This window comes from Taudactylus pleione, unplaced genomic scaffold (genome assembly GCF_031769625.1).
Source record: "Taudactylus pleione unplaced genomic scaffold, aTauple2 ptg000214l, whole genome shotgun sequence".
Taxonomy (NCBI): domain Eukaryota; kingdom Metazoa; phylum Chordata; class Amphibia; order Anura; family Myobatrachidae; genus Taudactylus; species Taudactylus pleione.
This window is the reverse complement of record NW_028284616.1, coordinates 15155824-15176783: the sequence shown is the minus strand read 5'-3', so window position 1 is coordinate 15176783 and position 20960 is coordinate 15155824. Positions and strand designations below refer to the sequence as shown.

The 20960-nt window shown below is 44.8% G+C and overlaps 1 protein-coding gene across 2 annotated transcripts in view; it reads right to left on the bottom strand.

Moving 5' to 3' along the window:
- HAUS8 (HAUS augmin like complex subunit 8) overlaps nt 1-20960 on the bottom strand; it is a 132981-nt gene that overhangs the window by 100377 nt on the left and 11644 nt on the right. For both annotated transcript variants that reach the window (XM_088478564.1, XM_088478563.1), the window contains exon 2: nt 8952-9028. In XM_088478564.1, the coding sequence (XP_088334690.1) occupies nt 8952-9028 (77 nt within the window). The remainder of the gene's footprint in view (nt 1-8951; nt 9029-20960) is intronic.

Here is a 20960-nt window from a genome sequence, read left to right as displayed (position 1 = left end):
CACATACAATGCAGAGAAATAACAATTCCTGCACTAACAGCGCTGATCACTCAACTACACAGACACAGGGCCTGGTAGGACACAGCGCTGCATACACAGACCTGACCACAGCGGAGGAGAGGTATGCGGGGGGACCCAGACCACGATGCTTCCGTCCAGCGCTTCCAGCAGCGTTCACCATGCGTTCTGGAGAAGATGGCCGCCGAGGAGCAGAGAGGAGGCTGGCCTGGGGGAGGAGCGCTGCCACAGGACCAGTCGGCAGCATGCAGAGAGGGCTGTGTGCAGCGGGGGAGGCGCCGGCTGTGAGACAGGGAAGGCGCGCTCCCCTGGCATGCATTTAACCCCTGGGACGCCGCAGCACTACCGCTCTGCTGCGGTCCGCTGTCCCAGGGGGTAGTGGAAGCGCAGGTTGGTCGCCTGGCTCCACGCTGCAGCCAGTCCCCAGGGAGCCCCCTGCCTGGGGACTTAGGACCATGTGATCAGCGGGGACCCACCGCGGGACCCCGCTGCTTACCTCTGTCCCCCTTGAATCCGGCCATGGTCCGGAGCATCTGGGGTCACCGCTAGCTGTGACCCCAGACGCCCACCAGCATCCCCGGATCAGTACCGGCGTTCTGGTACCGGCGGGGTGTAGGGAAGACAGCATGGACGTCAGGACTGACTGTCCATGCTGTACATCCAGTTGTGCAGCCACAGCTGCATGAAGAATAAGCTTCAAGGGCTCTTCTAGCCCCCACTCCAACAGGTGCACCCGACTCCGGCCGGGCACCAAACTAAACTGGGGTGCCTTGGCCCGGGGGCGGGGTATAGGAGGGGGACCTAGTGCATCCTGGGAGGCTGAAAGCTTAACTCTTTGGTGCCCTGCGACTGACGTCACACCTATACCCCCAAGGTATCCTGTGGATACCCTATGGACCCTGAAGTAGAAATATTAGTCTGGATTTATTAAAAGTTATGTTTTAACTACTTTATATTTACTAAGAGTGCTCACAAAATAGAGTTTCTTTTTTCTTCAACTAAGTATTTACTCTAATGAGCACCTCCACTACCCGATATGTTAAATTCTTGATATGAACAGGGAACAGTGGTTATATGTCTGAACATTTACATTTCACTACTATTGGTCAGTGCCTTGATTTTTCCCTTCTTCCCCTTTTTCCCCCCATTTTTTTACCAAATGTACCGGATACCTGCAAAAATGTTCACGAACCGCCGAGCGACAGTGGAGAAGATCATGCTCTCAGGCTGATTTTCTCCATTTTAAATTTCTGCTGTCATCCTACAGTGCTGCCCTTTCCCTCTCTAAACAGTCATATTTCAAGAATCATCACCTCCAAGTCCTCAAATCCCCAGCGTCTCTTTTCCACCTTCAACTCCCTCCTCTGTCCACCCCCTCCTCGCTTTCTGCCACTGACTTTGCTAACTATTTTACATCTAAAATTGATTCCATACGTCAGGACATCATATCCAACCAGTCCCCCCAGCTCTCCACCTCCTCCTTTCCCGGATTACCCCTCCCCATCCACTTTACCAACTTTGACATCCTTCTTGCCTGTATCTGGAGAGGAAGTAATGGCCCTATTACAGTCCCCCCCCTTCCACCTCCCCCTTGACCCCATCCCCTCCCACCTGCTCCACTACCTCTCTCCTTCTGCCTGCTCCCATCTTGCCCACCTCCTTAATCTCTCCCTCTCTTCTGGCACTGTCCCTTCTGCATTCAAGCATGCCCTTGTCTCCTCCATTCTTAAAAAACCTACCCTTGATCCTAACGTTCTCTCTAACTACTGACCCATTTCTCTCCTCCCTTTTGCCTCCAAACTCCTTGAGCGTATTGTTTACAACCACCTCACCACATTTCTTTCCTCCCACTCCCTCCATGACCCTTTCAGTCTGGCTTCCGTTCTCTACACTACACTGAAACTGCCCTCACGAAAGCAAGCAATGAACTCCTTGCTGCCAAATCCAAGGGCCACTATTCCCTACTCATTCTCCTTGACCTCTCTACTGCTTTTGACACTGTGGACAACCCTCTCCTGCTGTATAGCCTTCACTCCCTAGTTCTACGTGACACTGCCCTCTCCTGGCTGTCCTCCTACCTCTCTGACCGTTCTCTCTCTGTTTCCTCTCACGACTCCTCCTCCCCCCCACAGCCTCTTATAGTAGGTGTTCCCCAAGATTCTGTTCTTGGACCTCTCCTATTCTCTTTCTATACGTCCTCTCTAGGTAAACTCATCCACTATTTTGACCTCCATTTTCATCTCTATGCTGATGATACTCAGATCTACCTTTCCTCATCTGATCTCTCCCCCTCTCTACTGACTCGTATCTCCAACTGTCTCTGCCATTTCTTCCTGGATATCCCAGCGATTTCTCAAACTTAATATGTCTAACACTGAGCTGATCGCCTTCCCACCCTCCCACATAATCTCATTTATCACTATTTCTTTATCAATAGATGGCATAACTATCTAATCTAGTCCCAAAGTGTGTTGTCTTGGAGTCATCCTGGACTCTTCCCTCTCCTTCAAAGCACAAAATTCAGAACCTCTCACAGTTCTGTCGTTTCCATCTCAGGAATATTTCCAAGATGACCCCCTTTCTCACTGAGGATGCCACCAAAACCCTCATACATTCACTGGTCATCTCCAGATTGGACTACTGTAACCTCCTCCTATCTGGCCTCCCCAATTCCCATCTCTGTCCTCTCCAGTCTGTCCTCAATGCTGCTGCTCGACTCATTTTCCTCTCTAAACGCTCTACCTCTCCTAAAAGCCCTCCACTGGCTCCCATTCCCTTTCAGAATCCAATTCAAGGTTCTCACACTCACTTACATACACACTCACCTACATAGCCCTCATCCATTCCTCTCCCATTTACATCTTTGATCTCATTTCCCTTCACTCTTCTGTCCGCCCTCTTCGTTCACTTAATACCGCCTTTCATGCCAATTGATTACTTCCTCCCACTCCCGCCTCCAAGATTTTACCTGTGCTGCTCCCCACCTTTGGAACTCCCTCCCTCTCCTCTTCAGACTCTGCATCTCTCTACAATCAAACAAGCTCTTAAGTCCCACTACTTCATTAAAGCCTTCCAGCTCTCATCCTAACTTGCTGCTACATATTCCTTCCTCCCCGCCTACCCCATCTATGTCACTCCTGTTTGTCTGCCCCTCCCTTAAAGAATGTAAGCTCTTTTGAGCAGGGCCCTCTACCCTCTTGTGGTTCTCCCTACTGTATTTCCGTTTATCTCTTACTCCCCACTAGGGCAACTAAAACTTGGCTGCTTATGTGGGTGTAAAGGTCGCTAATATATAGCTGTTTATTATACGTGCCCATGTACTGCATTGTATTGTAAGTCGCTGGTTACTTATTTGTTTATGTACTTTGTAAGGTGCTGCGTAACACTTGTGGCGCCATATAAATAAATTATAAATAATAATAATATGGTAACAATCAACAAATTTGCAGACCGTTACTAGTAAAGGGATGGGCCTTTCAAGACTGGCAGATCTGTATTCACTGAAATCGATCTGCAAATCATTGAAAAAGATCTATAATGTATGGGTGCAGATTGCTAGATTGGGAAAACCTAACATCGGGCTTCAAATCTTCAAATTGTTTATTTGTGGTTTTCTGATTGCTGATGTACAGGGGTCTTAAATTAATCACTGCCCATCTCCCCACTAATATTCTAGACTTTGTTATAAATGAGCTCAGTTTTCACAGGCTGATGTTCTAATGGGCTTGGATGTTCTAATGTGGCTGTGACTACTCTTTTACTGCTGGATCATTGAAATTTTGGTATTTCCTCAAAAACACTTTTCCGTCTCCACAAAGGTCCTAATCTCAGGGATTCCAACATTAGCCTGGGGATTTTCAAAACACCTGCACGGGGCTGCACAAAGCTTCAGGGAAGCTTTTATTAATCTGGCAATTCACCATTCCCTTTTCTAAGGACTGTAGACGTAGAACTGGTAATTAAACCATCCTTTTTTTTTCATATAGAAGAACTTTATTTCCAGAGACATTTCTAACGCTCATTATAAAACCACTCAATACAAAAAGTGTGTTTTTTTATACCCCGAAATTACCTAATTTACGGAAATATATGTATTATACTTTGGTATTTCCTATCTTACTTTTAGAATCTGCATAGTAGTAAATATTTTTCTTTGTTCTATATTCTTACACTAGTTATTTTTGTTATTGTTCTTTGGTAGTGTCTGCACATTGTATTGCACTTTTATTGTTTCTTCTACACAACTAAATTCAGTTTTAAAACTACTGAATATTTTTTCAGTACAATTCTCTAAGGTGACCACAGGGTGGCAGATATGTACCAGTCTATTGAGAGTCTGACTTCCTGATGTTTGTCCATTCTATCTACAGTACACTCCTAACACCACAGGATTTTCCTTAACCATCCTGTAACTGTATAGACTTCCTGATGAACAAATAGCAAACAGCTCCCTATATGGCTTTGAAAAACTAAAGAGCCTAGTGCAACATAAACAATACACTAATATGGGCATATCTCATACCAAAATGAATCCGTTCAACTTGTTTTTTTAAAGGGGCATATCAAAAAGGCATCTATATTCAAGAGTATGCCTCCCACCCTCCCTTTATATGTATTGTGAATGTCAGCAGTGTCCTTAGCCCTCCTGACATTTCATACAGCAGGAATGGATTTCTGTAAGGCAATTTGTTTCCCCCATTGGGGAACTGTCCAGTTTTACAGAGAACCATAAGATCACACAGTAAACCACCAATAGAACAGTATGTGGTATTGTCAATTCATTTAAATTGTTTGTCTTTATTTACAAGTATAAACAGCATAAAATGTTATTAGCCTTGTAACTTTAAAAAAATAGCTGATCTTTAAGTACCAACCCACTGTACTCACTAAACTGCAATCCAGTTCATTTTGGTCAATCCCAGGGACACCAAAATATAATACATGATCTGTGTCAGTAGAACTGCAAATCCACTAGGGCAGGGCTTGACAAATTTTACTAAAATCTATGAGCCAAGATGAAAGTGTAGGAGCCAGACCACCGTCCCCCCCAAAAAATTACAGGAATGAGTGAGGAGCACAGCTCTGTGTGTTATGCAACTGTTATACACACTATACTAGTCCACAAAATGGATACAGTAAAATGGAGGCCCCCTCACTGCTCCAACCCCCGCCCTCCAGTAATAACGGATCACATTTCACATAAAACAATGGTGCCAGAAAGTACAACAAAACCCCCCTCCCATCATGGTCACACCACTATCCCTCTGAAGCCACTCCGCAATCCCTGGCCACGCATAGACCCTACTACCGGAGAGCTCTAGGCAGCCGGAGATGGTACAGACAGCTGGGATGTACACGAGGATCAGCGTAGACTGAGACAGACAGCAGGGATCAGAGCAGGACAGGAGGAGTCAGCACAGGCCGGGACGGACACAGGCACAGCAGTCACCGCAGACGACACTCAGCACATGCACCCCTGTGCATGATATGAACATCGCAATACTATAGGCACGAATCTCCGCCGAAGCTGATGAGGATCTGCTTACTCCCTCACTGCAAACTCTGGTAGCCATGGCGACCTGGCCCCCGGGATTTGTCGAGCCCTGCACTAGGGATCACTTGTCACAGCAGTTACACAGGAAATGTAAAATTTGTCTCTTGCATTCATTGGGGCTTACTGATTTCATGTGTATAGAGGTGGCTATTGTAGTTTGGCAACTTGGAGAAATGGCACTGAAGCCCGGGGTTGATTTCTGAACGCTGCCAAGAGAGGTAATAACAGAAATCACTTTACCATAGTTGGACACGTATATGAGCCTGAGGCAGCTTGCATCTTCCAGGCTTCAATAGCCCTGCCTGTATTTGGTTTGTATATACGTAGTGTTTCATTATACAGTTATTATTACATGTCTTTACAATAAAGATGAGCAATGGTAGAGGGGGGTTAATTCTTCCAACTCTGGACTATGCATGCAGAGGTGGAGATTAGGATTAAATAAATAGTCAGGAGATTATGAAATGTCTGACCTCAATTCCTTAGCCACCTCATTATATTGTTCAGTTTAATCAAGGAAACCCCAAATTGACACTGCAAATATTATGCTATTATAATGAAACAATCAGAGGGTGAAGCAAAGGAATCTAAGTGTCCCTAATGGCAGTCAGGTAAATCCGTGGAGGTCAGGTAATATGTCCCTACACTTTTATCTCCCCTTGGGGAGACCAGCATTTTAGCTAGTAAATAATGCATGGTTTAGGATTGCTTTCCAAATTGGAGCACCCAAGCTGAACATCTCATCACCACATGTCACATTTCTCTGTATTACCTGGTAGGAGTCCAATTTATTAAGAATGGATTTTATGCAAGTTTTTGGAGGTGTTATTTAAAATGATTGTACACTATCTGCTAATCTCCTTTGGGATACCGTATTAACAGGAAGGCCACCAGGACAAGATAGACAGGGAAGCAGAAAAGATGCATGGAAGTGAGAGATGGTTACATGCCAGTTATTTTCCCCACTTCTTAGTAGAACTGCACCCAAAAGAGGAATACAGTGTATGAAGGAAACTGTTCAACATAAGGGATGTACTTTATTCAATTTATTAAGAGCACCAGATAGAATGATCCTTCCCATTGAAGCTTGTTGTTTTTAAGGGGTTGTAGAGATCAGACCGGCAGACGGCATGCCGCCGATCTGAATCCCTACGCTGAAAGTCTGACACAGGACTTAAGATAGTGAGGTTTAGGTGGCATAGCGGTGTTACCGTTTGGGTTAGGCACCCCTGGGGTGGGGTTAGGCACTAACGGGGAAGGTTAGGGTGCAGGGTAGGTAGGGTTAGGGGGAGAAGGGCAAGTATACTTGCCAACCCCTGTCGAGATACCAACCATTGGGATGCCGCTGTAAGTATTTTGACAGGAGGCATCCTGATAGCCGGGATTACATATAGATTCCGTTTTTAAGTGTTGGGTGACACTTTTGGATATTTTTGTGTTAGCAGCTCCTACTGCACTGTACAGGTTGAGTCTCCTATATCCAAAATGCTTGGGACCAGGGGTATTTTGGATAACGTAATATTGTCAGTGAAAGGCCAGCTGGCTGAGAAGTGTTTTAGGAGTCGAATACAGAACAATTAGTAAACTCCTTAGATAGCTAGTAAAGAGGTCTGTTGCACCTATATTTAGGAGCCCAGTATATCTCCTATAACCAAACTAATTTTTGACACTCCTCATGTAACAATCTTTTAGTATGCTAAATTCCCCCAAAATCTTTATGCAGTTTTATTCCCACCCTTTAGCACTGCAGGACAGATTTAGAGGTGAATGCAAATCCTGTCATGACTTCGATTCCATACGAATCGAATTCCATACGATTTCCATTCGATTCCAATCGCAATTGTTCTGCGAAATAGGACAAACAGTAAAAGTGTTTGAAAAAGGAAATTATAGCTGTACAAAATAGATAATTTAGCAGTACATTCTTTCACATACTAGTTTATTTTTTACTTCTGACTCCAGAGAGAATTTATAAGTAGATTTAAAAATATTGTACAACCATAATAAAGGACATTTTTGGTATGTTTGCATGTATGCTTAAAACTCAATAAATTAGTCAGAACAAAATGGCCTCTACTGTGGTGGCCTGTATGTTGACAATTTAAAGGTACTAAACTTGAAACACCTGCAGGAATGGCAAACTATAGAATAGTAAATTACTGCTCGGCCCCACTGCCAGATTTGTCCAGAAACACACACGTTGCCAAATCTGAAAGTGAACATTAGGGAGCTATTAGCATAGTCAGACTATATTGCATATACAATCTGACTTTACCATCAGATGCTTATCACTATTTCTGTTCTTTTTTTTTAGGCTCTCAGCTCCGCAATCTGCAGCCATATGAAGGCCTAATTAGCTATCTAAACCTAACAGCACCTTTTCTGAAGCAGTTTCTCCTTTTACCAGGAAGTTATCAAGCTGCTTCAAATACAGGAGGTGTGTTGTTCTGTGACAGACATTAGTATAGATTGCACATAGAGCATTAATTGGCTCCCATTACCAGGGCTCTCTCTAACCATCACACATTCACATATACACTTGCCATTCTTATGTATGATTTGTTTTATATATCATTAGTTATACCAACTGTCTGCTGCTGGGGAGTCTTTTGATGCAATACAAATAAACTATTTGTAATGTGATTAGACATATCCCCTAGAGGCATAGTAGCTAATATTTTATATATCCCCTTACATAACGAACTAAAAAACTAAATGCATAGACAGATGGTTCTAGCACATATACTGAAAAAAATGTTTAGCTGACAATATCGGGCACTAATTGATAGCTGCGATCGGCAAAAAACAGGGATTTTGCACCATTGTCCCCGTTTTTCGCCATTGTTTTTTTTCACTCTATCCCGTTATTTTGGTCGAAATAATAAGACAGTTCTCCCAAAAACACATAGGACCTGCGATAAGCTTGCAAACCAATGTGTTTTCGCCATTTAGGTGGTGAAAAATGTAATTTATTGTGGATTATTTTTAAGGACACACACATCAAGTCCCGAAAAACATCCACGATAAGTGCCAGGGTCGGCGGGCACTTTGTGGCTAATTGGATAACCCCGCTGCAATCAATCCGCCGAGATCAATTAGCAGCACTACTTTAGCGTTGCTAATTGGATACCCCCTAATGATTGATGGACTGTCTAGTATAGCTAACAATAACACAAATTGGTAAGATCCTTTTCGTTTTATAAAGACAAATTCATTGTTCTATACAAATATTGCACTGGCTCATGAAAAGAAATGAAGTATTTTAGATTACAAATTTTTGCACAGCACTCTGTGTATTATGTATGTCTTGGGAGCATTGGGCTCAGTTTTTTAATTTTATAGATATATAAAATTAGGAGACATAAAAAAACATTCTGACCTTTTTTCTTCTTTGTAGCTGCATCACCAGAACTACCTCCTGAGCTATTCTGCGAGCCATGTTCCAATGAACCAGACCTGGAAACAAATTTGCACGAAAATGAACAATAGAAAAACAAAACCAACAAGCAAGCTTATGTTGTGGTGCGTCACCAGCCACATTTCAGATTAGGACTGGGCACCAACTAGTATTTTTGCAAGGCTTGGCAAATATGGTAAGAAGTCCTAGCCTGCACAAATTGTGTAATCAGATGAAGCTGCATCTCTAAACTCTACTGAGAAATCTTTTTGCTATGGTCTAAAACGGGATGAAGTTAGATTCCTAGCAGACGGGATCCTGGATGCCGATATATCGACTCTGGAATCCCGCCGACATCCTGAAAAAGATCAGGATACGATTGTCAAGAGCCGGGTAAGTATACTACTTAGTCCAGGGATAGGGGGTTAGGATTAGGCACCCCCGGGGGAAAATTAGGCTTAGGCACCCCCTGGGGAGAAATAGGCTACAAAAAGGGGGGTTAGGCACCCCTCGGGACAATTGGGTTTAGGGTGTGGGAAGGGGGGCTTAGGCACCAACGGGTGGAGGTTAGGCACCACTAAAGAAGGGTTAGGGGGGAAACAGGGGAGGGTTAAGTTACGGACCCCAGTTGGCATTGCAAATCTTCGGCCTTCCGGCATTGGTATGAGAACTGGCGGCTATTCAGCCGTCAGTATTTCATACCGATTCCGTCTAAAATAAATATAATTTAATCCTTAATGTAGGTGGGTTGTTGATAAAGCCATAACTGATTTATCCAAGTCCCCATTTCATTTATGCACATTTTTTTAATTAAATTCTTTGAATTGTCATCTGTTTTATATTCATAGTTTTCTTTCAATAACATTTTATGATTAAAAAAAAAAAAAAAATCTTTCAGTCTTGTGTAGGGGTTTCAACAGTATTTGACCTATAATCAATAACAAGACTAAAGAGCAATAAAAGGGCGGTATTCAATTGTTTTAGCATGCCCAATCTCCTGTCTAAAGTGACAGGAGATCTCTGGGCGCTATTCAATTGATGTCGATTATCGCGCCCATAGAGATCAGGTTTAGCCACATAAAACGGCTACCCCCGACCAAAGTGCTGGGTGCGATCGCGAAAAGTGCTGTCTGGGCGCCTAAACTGGTCACTTTTCGTCCATTTCAGTTCGCAACCCCAGGGGTGCGAGCTGAAATGATGCACCGGCAGCTGATCGCGCCCTACAGGAGCAACAATTATATAGCTCCGTCAGGCGCGAAGGGGGTTAAGAAACAACTGAATACCGCCCAAACAATCTAATTAATTCAGTAATATATGTGGATCTGTATATGTAATTTCATAAAAAGGAAATAAGAAAAGTCATAAATAACGCATCACATGAATCAATGAAAGGCCAGTAAAGATCATACGAGTATAGCATGTAAGCTCCTATATGCTTCTCCTAACACTACTTTCATCTACTTCTTAGTCTCCACTAGGGCACCTAACACTTGGTTGCTTTGCTCTGTTGCTTATCTGGGTGTTATGGTCGCGAATGTAGCAATGTATATTATCCTTTTCCTGTATTGTATTGTACTGTAAGTCAACCTATTTGCCTATGTACTTTGTAAGGCGCTGCGGAACACTTGTGCCGCCATATAAATAAATGATAGTAATATAGCAATAGAATTTGGAGGATCAGTATCACAATCTATTAAGGGAATTAAATTGTTAACACCCTCCTGAGGTAGCGAGCAGAAATGTGCAATACGTCTGTGGTTTGTAAGCCCAAACTGCAGTGTTTAGCCGTTTTACATGGCTAAACCCGGTCTACTTAATGGGCAACCAAAAACTATTGTGGGTCCTCTTCTATTGGGACACATACAAGGCTTGGCTGGATATTAATAACTAGGCAACTCCTCCTCCTCTCATTAAATTCCCTTTTGGGACTACCCAGCATTCCCTCTTTCAATAGACAACTCATAGCCTATAAAACATGGTTCTACAAAGGAATTATGAAAATAAAATGTCCAGACGGCCATGTTCTCTCCTTTTTAATGGACGAACATTAGTTAGCGCGGTGAAATCAATTGAATGGCCCCCTGTATGTACACTATAGTATGTACAGTATAAGCGTATGTCCAATAGTATCAATTATAGAAATTCAATTAGGACAATCAGATGAGAATATAGATATTGAAATGAAAAATGTACAATGAAGGTGAATGTGGAATATACAATGGGAGTCTCATCTGGGTGTTAGCAAAATTGCAGAGCTGTATGTGTCCACGGATGACTCCAAATTACATAGAAATGGTCCGATGATCACTACTTAGGATGGAATAGGTAGATATCCAAAGTCCAATAAATGGTGAACCTCCGAACGATTTGTAAACCCTGCTTGATGTGTTTTGTTGCATAAAGGCAAGCAGATTTTCAGAAACATGTGGTGACCTTTAGATGGAAAAACCTATATCCCTGTGTAATTGAGACTTGAATCATTCACATTACAGTCTGTTTCATGTCTTACAGATTCTCAGTAGTTTCAAAATGTCTTGGTACTCGGGATGCAGTTTATAGACCAGCAGACTAAATGCCGCCGGTCTATATCCCGACGAGAGAAGCCCGACAGGGGACTTCAGATAGGCATCAAAATACCGACACCTATCTGAATCCCGACGCCGGAACGCTGACAGCCCGAACGAGGTAAGTCCAGGGCGTCCTTAGCTTCAGCCACGAGGGGTTAGGTTTAGGGACTGCAGCGGGGTTAGGTTTTGGGAGAGGTTAGGCACCCCCCCCTCCCACAGAGGGTTAGGTTTAGGCTAGGCACTCCTGGGGGGTACTTAGGGTTAGGCACCACCCTGGTGGGAGTTTTAGGGTTAGGCACCCCTACGGTAGGGTTAGGAGGCAGGGAAGTAAGAAAATACATTTCAGATCAAATTATTGACATACTTCTTCTTTCTGCACAAACAAAAAATTTAATTTAGAATTTATTCTGTAACAGGGATTTCCGTTAAGATGCAATGAGACATCTAATTGCAAATAAGATCGACAGTTACTTTTCGCTGAGGCTTAACTAGGGTGGGGATGGGCCAATTCAGAAGACACTGACCGTTATTTTGCCTCAACATTAAATATTCTGTTTCATGACAGGTTACAGTGAAAAGGGGGCAATCCCACCATACACCGCAGTTTTGTCTGTGGTGGAATAGTAGCAGCTTGCATGTAATCTGCTTGGTACCATATTCCATCTATACAATACATTCAATTGTTTTCAGCACCACGATAATTAATGAAGGCCGACAGAGCAATTCAACTGTTTTTAGGCGCCCATTAATTATCACGCTTGTTGCGCTCTAGGGCAAATCACTGACTTTTTGCATATTTCTACCTGCCACCTCTAGAGGCTGCAAGCAGAAACGTGAGCAGCCGCAGCATTTGCACACGGACACCCACTAATTAGCGTGTTGCATAAACCATTTGAATTCCTCACTAAGGGGGAATTCAATTGTTTTTTCTCACCCAATCTCCCGCCTAAAGTGATGAGATCAGGGGGCGATATTCAATTGTTTTGAGGGCCCATGCCTTTTTGCACATGTCGCGCCCAATTAGATTGGATTTACCCGCGTAAAGGGGTTAAACCATTCTAAAGTCCTTGCTAGCGCGCTCAAACAGCAGTTTGGGTGCCTTAAACCAGGACTTTTCTCTGATTTCTGCTAGTCACCTCAGGGGGGCGGCAGAAAATAACTGAATTCCCCCCGTGAGAATTTAGATTAATAACAAAACAAATAAAACTAGTCCTGGCTAACACTAATTTTTGACCAATCCACAAAGGAGATTTATTTTCCTAGGTCCTCTTTCCATTTCAACATATTTTCCGTTACACTCTGGGAATGGTGACAGCAATCTGTAGAATAAAGAGGTATCAGTTTTTTGGGTATCCCAATTTACACACAAACACTCAAATAAGGTCATGGGTTAAAATCCTTCAGTTGGTATGACAGAGAGAATGAGACAATGGATTAAGAACAAGATGAGACGGTGAAAATGTAAATGCTCATTAGAACATGTATGGATAGGACCACTCTTGCTTTATGTACTGTTAATAATTAACAGCTAAGGTGCATCCTGCTATGCACATCCCAGGCATCTGTCTAGGCACAGCACAAGGGTATCTTACTGGGCATTTTAATTGGCATATTACACTGTGTTTGGCAAGTTGCACTGTTTATGTATTGCTTAGCATGTTACTCTTTTGTATATTGTATGCATATTGCTTGACTTATTAGATGTCTGTGGGGATTAAAATTTGCTATTATATAATGTTGTGTACTATATATTATCTAATATATTACCTGATTGTTGGGAATATTGCTATCCTGTCATGGGGCTGTACATTTTAGGTATGAAGTGGTTAGGGTTAGAACCTGTAGAATGAGAGTTTTAGGTTTGTATGCAAGTGTCTTCTTGTATGCATACTACATTGCACACTGTTTATTTTTGATGTTCCTCATGTACGACCACTAGGGGTCATATTCAATTAGAAGCGAAAAGTCCGTTAATTATCGCCGATGTCTTTTTCGCCATTTTCACTTTTCCCCATACTCAATTTCAAAGACTTTTCACAGGCGTGAAGTCTTTGTCAAAAAAAAAAGGGGGATGACTTTTCACCATAGGTGGTGAAAAAAAGTGCAGAATTGGGGTTTTGGGGTGCAAACTTTATAAAAGTACTCTGTAGCCCTTGGAATGTCCCCTTAAAGTTATCTGTGTCTAAAAAATTTTAAAATTTCAATAGGACAAACCAAAAAAATGTGGTTTGTTTTCTGAGCGAAAAAAAAAAAAAGTTGGGGGACAAACTTAAAAACTAGCGAAATAGACTCAAGAGGGATCCCCAAGTATGCGGCAGGTGTTTTTTAGAATGCGGTTGGTTGCAGCAGGTGGATTTTTGAAGAATTTTAACTTAACTTTAGGGACTTAAAAAAGGCTTGTACCCATTTTCATGTACCCCAAATTTGATGGATTAGTTTTATTTATTTATTTTTTTTAATTTGGCTAAATGCTATTCTTCACCACTTCTTTAAAGATGCATTAATGCACCTGCCGACACCGTTTAAAAACCCTAAATACCTTTAGCAGGGCTTTACATGGGTACCCATAGTGATCCCCATGTTAGTACATCTTTTGGGGGGTGACAGGCTGATTTCCTAAAAAGTTACAGGACTTTTCGCTACTTACCTTTCTGACGAATCCTTAGTTTTTTCCGAATCCTAATTGAATACAGGGATACGCTGGCACACGCCCGATACTTTATCCCCAGGAAAACCTGCGATGATGGCGAAAAGTCCGACCTCTGACTTTTCGCCTCTACTTGAATATGGCCTAGGTCTTCATTGGCAGAATACAAGGACTGTTGCAACTGCTGTCTGCACTTACCCCCTCTCTATCCTCAGCACTGCTACACTTACTCCCCTCTACCCCCAACTTCTCCCTGCCTTTACCCCCAGCTCTACCCCAACTGCTGCTTGCCTTTAACCCCCTCTACCCCACCTGCTACCTGCCCACAGCACTGTCCCAACTGCTGCCTGCCGTCATAAAATGTGATAGGACCCAGAAACAGTTGAGTAGGACCCCAGTTTAAATTTTTTTTTCGCTCAACGATATCACTGAAAAATACATTAAAACTGATGTAATTATTGCAATATTTGTCAGTGTTTTCAGTGGCTAACAAGTCTTTGCTTCCAGGGGAATTATACAAATGGCTAAAGTGGTTTTATTGAGCCGCTTGCTAACATTTTTAAGTTTTACATGATGGGATTTTTCATGCCAGATTTTTGATTGATTGTGGGTGGAAATAGCTGAAGCGATCACTGGAAATGAAAGCGCAAAGGAAAAGTATGACATTTTGAGAATGTGCATTTTGACTGCAATTGTTCATTCAATACACTCCTAAAAATCCTCTCAAATAACCTTGTATAGAGCTGGAAAGTTTTCCTTATAGAGGGGAGACTGAATCTGTGATTACTACCTTCAGATATTTCAAGACTTTACTGTTCTATCAAAGGGTAGTTAAGGGATATCAGTTTCTAAATCGGAAGAGAAATTCCTACAGCCAAGGCCTGCGATTTATCTTAGCTGAAAAAACAGCAAATAGCTCAAGGTCTCTGAATAGGTTAGCTAGGCATAACATGCCTATTACTTATCGCGGATTTCTGCTCACAGCCACCACCACAGTTGTGAGCAGAAATCCGACCAAAGAAGGGCTTTTGGGTGCCTCACCCTTATCACACCCAGCTTTTAGACAGGATTAGCCGCTTTATGCAGTTTGGGCACGACATCTACAATAAGTGATCGGCACCCAGCAGCACACACCTGAAGATTGACTGTCGCTTCAGACGGGAGCTGTGGGCATGAGAAAACAATTGAATTCCCTCCTAGGGATGCTAAGGGATTCCCATACATAGGGTCGGCAACAGAAATTTTGGGGCCTGGCACACTCATGTTTTTGGGACCCCCTATCACCTCCCAGTAGGTACATGCAAGTCGAACATTGGCTCATCCCCTGTATCTCTCCAGAATCATCCTCACATGTGTCTCTCCAGCGACATCCCTGTCTCCGGCCTCATCCCCCTCTATCTCTGTCATTTTACAGGCTGTGTTTGAAAAAATGAGTTAGGAGCTGATTGACTGATGATTTATCCTTCTCCATTTTAACTGTCTCCAAGGCTTAAGGCCCCCATACATCAGCAATTGATTGCAGCAATTCTGCAATCGATTGTGTATAAAAATCTTTCCCTTTTTTAATCGATTGCAGAATTGCCACAATCAATTGCTGATGTATGGGGGACTTTAGTGAATAGACCCCCAGGTTTTAAGGATATCCATGCTTGACCACAGGTGACTTAATTAGTGCCTCAGCAATTTTATTTAACCACCTGTGCTCAACTATGGAGATCTCAAAAACCTGGACTGTTGGGGTGCCTTGAGAACAGTATTTGTAACATTTGGATTAGACTGCACTAATTGTTAAGAGGTAATAAGTTTGTAGTAAATGGAAATAGAAACAAAAATATGAGATATGGTAAGAACTTACCTTTGTTATCTCTATTTCTACGAAGTCCATAGGGTACCTGGACGACAGAGGTCGTCCAGGTACGGCAACATGCGGACTCCCTGCAGCCGCAGGGAAGCTGCCATGACCACCATAACTTTGGTGAACACACGTGGTGCTGTCGCCAGCCCAAAAGGTAACGCCCGGAACTGGAAGTGATCGTTGCGGATTGCAAACCTGAGGAACTGTTGATGGCGTAAAAGAATAGGCACATGCAGGTAAGCGTCCTGTATGTCCAACGACACCATGTAATCCCCAGGTTCCAGCGCCAGAATGTTGGACCGTAGGGTCTCCATCCGAAACCTCGGCACCCGCAAGGACTTGTTGAGTGCTTTGAGGTTGAGGATCGGACGGTACGACCCATTGGGTTTCTGCAGCAAAAACAGATTGGAATAGAAACCCTGGCCCCTCTGGGAGAATGGAACAGGCACTATAACATACAGCCTGGAGCATAGTGTGCAAAACCTTCCGCAGTTCCATGGCTTTGTTCCGGTCTGATGGAAGACCCGTGGTGAAGAATAGGGACGGGGGCCTGTGCCGGAAGGAGAGGGCATATCCCGTGAGAAACCACCTCGTGAACCCAAGTGTCTGTCCTGGTAACCGACCAACACTGGGCGAACTGCAGCAGGCGGCCTCCCCCCCCCCCCCCCCCCCCGCAAGGGAATAAACGGACTTTAGGCAGATCTCCACCTTACGGTCCGTAGCATCCTTCAAGGAGAACATGGAGGGCATGGGCAATGTGGCACTTCGGACTAGGCGTGTCACATGAGAATCCACCTGTGGAGGGGATTCCCACTTAGAAAAATAATTGTCCGCAAACGGATAAGCCACCGTCAAGCGTCTCTGAGGCTGATACCGTTTGCCAGGGTGTTTCCACGCCTCCTCTAAATGGTCTACTAACTGACCCGAAAGAGGAAACACTGTGGCGTCACCCTTAATATCCTTAGAAAAGGCATATTTTGACTTGGATACCGAAGGATCTTCATCCTCAATCACTAAAGCCATGCGGACTGCCCAAATAAGTCCAGGAATATAAACCTTGGACTTAGCGTCCGACTCTTTAGAACGGAGAGGTTCTTGGTCAGAAAGATCCAGAATCTCCCCATCATCGGTCGTCATCCTCATAAGGAGCAGACACCACCGGCCGCTTATGTGGCCTCAACACAGACTCCCCTTGTAACACATCCGACAAATGCTGTACAGAACTTGTCAGTGAATTAACCCACGCAGGCTCCTGAGAGACCTGAGGAGGGGAAATAGGGAGACTGTGGGGTACCATCAATTGTCTCGGGAAACCCTGCATGGGTGACGACACCACTGACTGCTGGGACAATCCCATCTGTGGGAACGCAGGCTGCGGAGCTAACTGGCACACGAGGGTTGTAAGCGCTTTGGCGAAACAAGCCCAGGGCGGCTCCTGTACTGGAGCCGTGACAGTAATTGGCCGCGCCAATAAATAACCTATTGGTACCTTGCATGTAGTACAAATAAGCTGGAGAGGAAAGTCACTCTCAGACATGATGGTAAGTATGTGACCCCTCTCACTGATACTTGTTAAAATAGTGGGAGAACCACCCTGCAATCACCGCACCGCAAGGGCTTTAGCAGAAGAAGAGCAGGGACAGTGAAATGGCTGACAGTAGAAAGTGAAAGTACAGGCAGCAGACGCTAGCAGAAGTCACATACAATGCAAAGAAATCAATTCCTGCACTATCAGCGCTGATCCTCAACTACGCAGACACAGAGCCTGGTAGGACACAGCGCTGCATACACAGACCTGTAACCAATGGAGGAGAGGTATGCCGGGGGACCCTGACCGCGATGCCACCGATCATCAGCGTCCAGCAACGCTCACCATGCTAGCAAAAGATGGCCACCGAGGAGCAGAGAGGAGGCCGGCCTGGGGGAGGAGCGCTGCCACAGGGCCAGTCAGCAGATGCAGAGAGGGCTGTGTGCAGCGGGGGAGGCGCCGGCTGTGTACAGGGAAGGCGCGCTCCCCTGGCATGCAATTAACCCCTGGGAAGCCGCAGCGCTACTGCTCAGCCGCGGTCCGCTGTCCCAGGGGGGTAGTGGAAGCGCAGGTTAGTTACCTGGCTCCACGCTGCAGCCAGTCTCCAGGGAGCCCCCTGCCTGGGGACTCTGGACCATGTACTCAGCAGGGACCCACCGCGGGACCCCGCTGCTTACCTGCTGCCCCCTTGAATCCGGCCATGGTCCGAAACATCTGGGGTCACCGCTAGCTGTGACCCCAGATGCTTACCAGCATCCCCAGATCAGTACCGGCGTTCTGGTACCGGCGGGGGTGTAGGGAAGACAGCATGGACGTCAGCCTTGACTGTCCATGCTGTACTTCCAGATGAGCAGCCACAGCTGCTTGTGAAGAAACTTCAGGGGCTAATCTTAGCCCCCATCTAAACAGGTGCATCCGACTCCAAGCCGGGCACCAACGAAACTGAGATGCCTTGGCTCGGGGGCGGGGTATAGGAGGGGGACCCTAGTGCATCCTGGGAGGCTGAAAACTTTAACTCTATGGTGCCCGATGCCTGATGTCATCACATATACCCCCAAGGTATCCTGTGGATACCCTATGGACCCTGATGTAGAAATTATGCTTATCGGTAGTGCATAAGAGATGGCTTCTCTTGTTAAACAAAATAATTGAATGAATAAGATAAGGTAAATACATATAGATAAAATATACACAAGGAACAATAAAAACATACAATGTAGCTTGAATATAATACAATGTTGCTAAATGCACATTGGATAGTATTTATTACTGCAGCTGTCAAAATATACTAATAAAGTAGTGTTCCCAATAGGCTGTTTTAGCGGGATGCCACTCCCTGCCTGATTTTAAAGGGGCAAAATGTGCCCTGCCCTTTTAGCAGCGCCCTGCTAAAACAACCTGCCCTGTGCCTTTCCACCTGCAGTGTCCCGTGGTGGGAAAAGCTGCTGTAAGCTATCTTTCACCGTGAGGGGAGAGCTTGGGGGCAGCCCAGCACCTCCGTAAGTGCTGGGCACGCCATCAAGTGTGACCCTTTGTGACATTCCATCCCCCGCCCCCCCCTCGGCCACACACCTTTACAGGAGCACTCCGTGCCTGGACCGTCCACACCCTGCCATTTACACTGTCTAGCGGGAACACTAATAAAGAGAGGTTTTCAATTCAGCAGGAGTTGAATAGAACTGGGAGGGAGCCGGCCGCGAGGCAGTATTCCTCGCGGCCACACTTTAGTCATGAGAACCGGCATTCTCCGACTAAACTTCTAACTGTCGGACTAAACAGCACGCTGGTTTAGCTCTGGGAGATCCCTCCCGGCTCTATCAACAGTGCACTGAATTGAATTCCTCCCAGTTTCTTAATATCAAGGTGAAAACAATACAAAGTTTAATTAACCGGCAAGACAATGTCCAGAGATAAGGGGGACCACCTACAACAGAGGTCCCAAACTTGTCATTGTAGTCCAGGTATTAAGGATAACCATGCTTGAGTCCAGATGGTTAAATCAAATTGACTGAGGTACTAATTGAGCCACCTTTGCTCAAGTATGGATATCCTTGAAATGTGGACCCTCTGACCTACACGATTCAGACTCTGGGTCCCAAAAATCTCAGCCTTTAACGTTAAGTGCTAGTGTGAGTGCCTGTGTATCCGGTACTTGTTATCCGGACATAGGTTGCCTGAGTGGCAATAAGGTGCTGTCACTTGCTATGTTGACTGGGCTAGCAGCCAGCTTTTTAGACTCACAGTAACTGTGAATACACTAATACTAATTGCATACACATTATTCAACTAAGCGTTGGTAAGAGGGGTGTTCCTTTGTGAACACTCCACTATAATGTTTGCAATTCTTCTTGGGAGCCTCATTTAATTTAAAAGGGTTATGCCTCTAACGAATTGTAACTATGAGGCAAACTCTATATTAACTGGTCTCTTACTTGTTCTCAGTGCTCCTCTGTATACCTGCTGTCCAATATCTGTTATTTCTTCACATATCTTATTCATGGCTAACTGATGGAAAATAAATTTTCAATCAGATTCATTATCAATATTTACAGACTCCCTATGCCAGGAGTAGGCAACATGCAGCACTCCAGCAGCTGTGGAAATACATCCACATTAACCTACTCATCCACAGCAAAACTCAGGTAGGGCATGCTGGGATGTGTAGTTCCACAGCTGCTAACGTGCCACGTTACCTACCCCTGCCCTAACCTACAGTAAATCTACAGCCAACCTGTGATTACTTGCCGCTTTTTCAAGAAGAATTGGCAGATAGATCAGCAGATGATGGTTGTGCATACATATTGTTCACTCTAGGTCCGGCGCTGGACCTAGAGAAAGAGCACATCTGCCGAAAAGGGGGAGTGGCCAAGGAAAAAGGGACGGGTCTTTAAGATGTACCCCCTTTTCGTCACTCATGGGGGCATGCCCAGCACTTATGGACATGCTGGGTTACCCCCAAGCGCTGCTGTCAGTGTGAATGGATGTTGGGCGCATGCGCCCGACATACTTTCACCGGCGGTGACTGTTACACCGCAGTTTTCCCTACCCACAGCAACCCGCGGGTGGGACAGCACCCACAGGCTGTTTCAGCGGGGCACCACGCCGGAGGGCAGGCTGCTGTTTGCCTTTTAGAAATAGGGCAGGGTGCGGTGCCCCACTAAAACAGCCTAGCGGGAACACTAATACACACTGAGCAACCATCACTGCCTCTGGTCGCGGGTCCTGCTGCGACCCCCTCCACGCCGGCCTCTGCAGCAAGTGTATGGGAAGTTGGCTGACCGCCCATATACACAGCACGATGAGCAGATATATCTGCCACTAGTTGTGCTGCACAGCCGACATGATATGTCTGTGAACAACGTCGTTAAGAAATATCGTTTGTACACATTGGTCG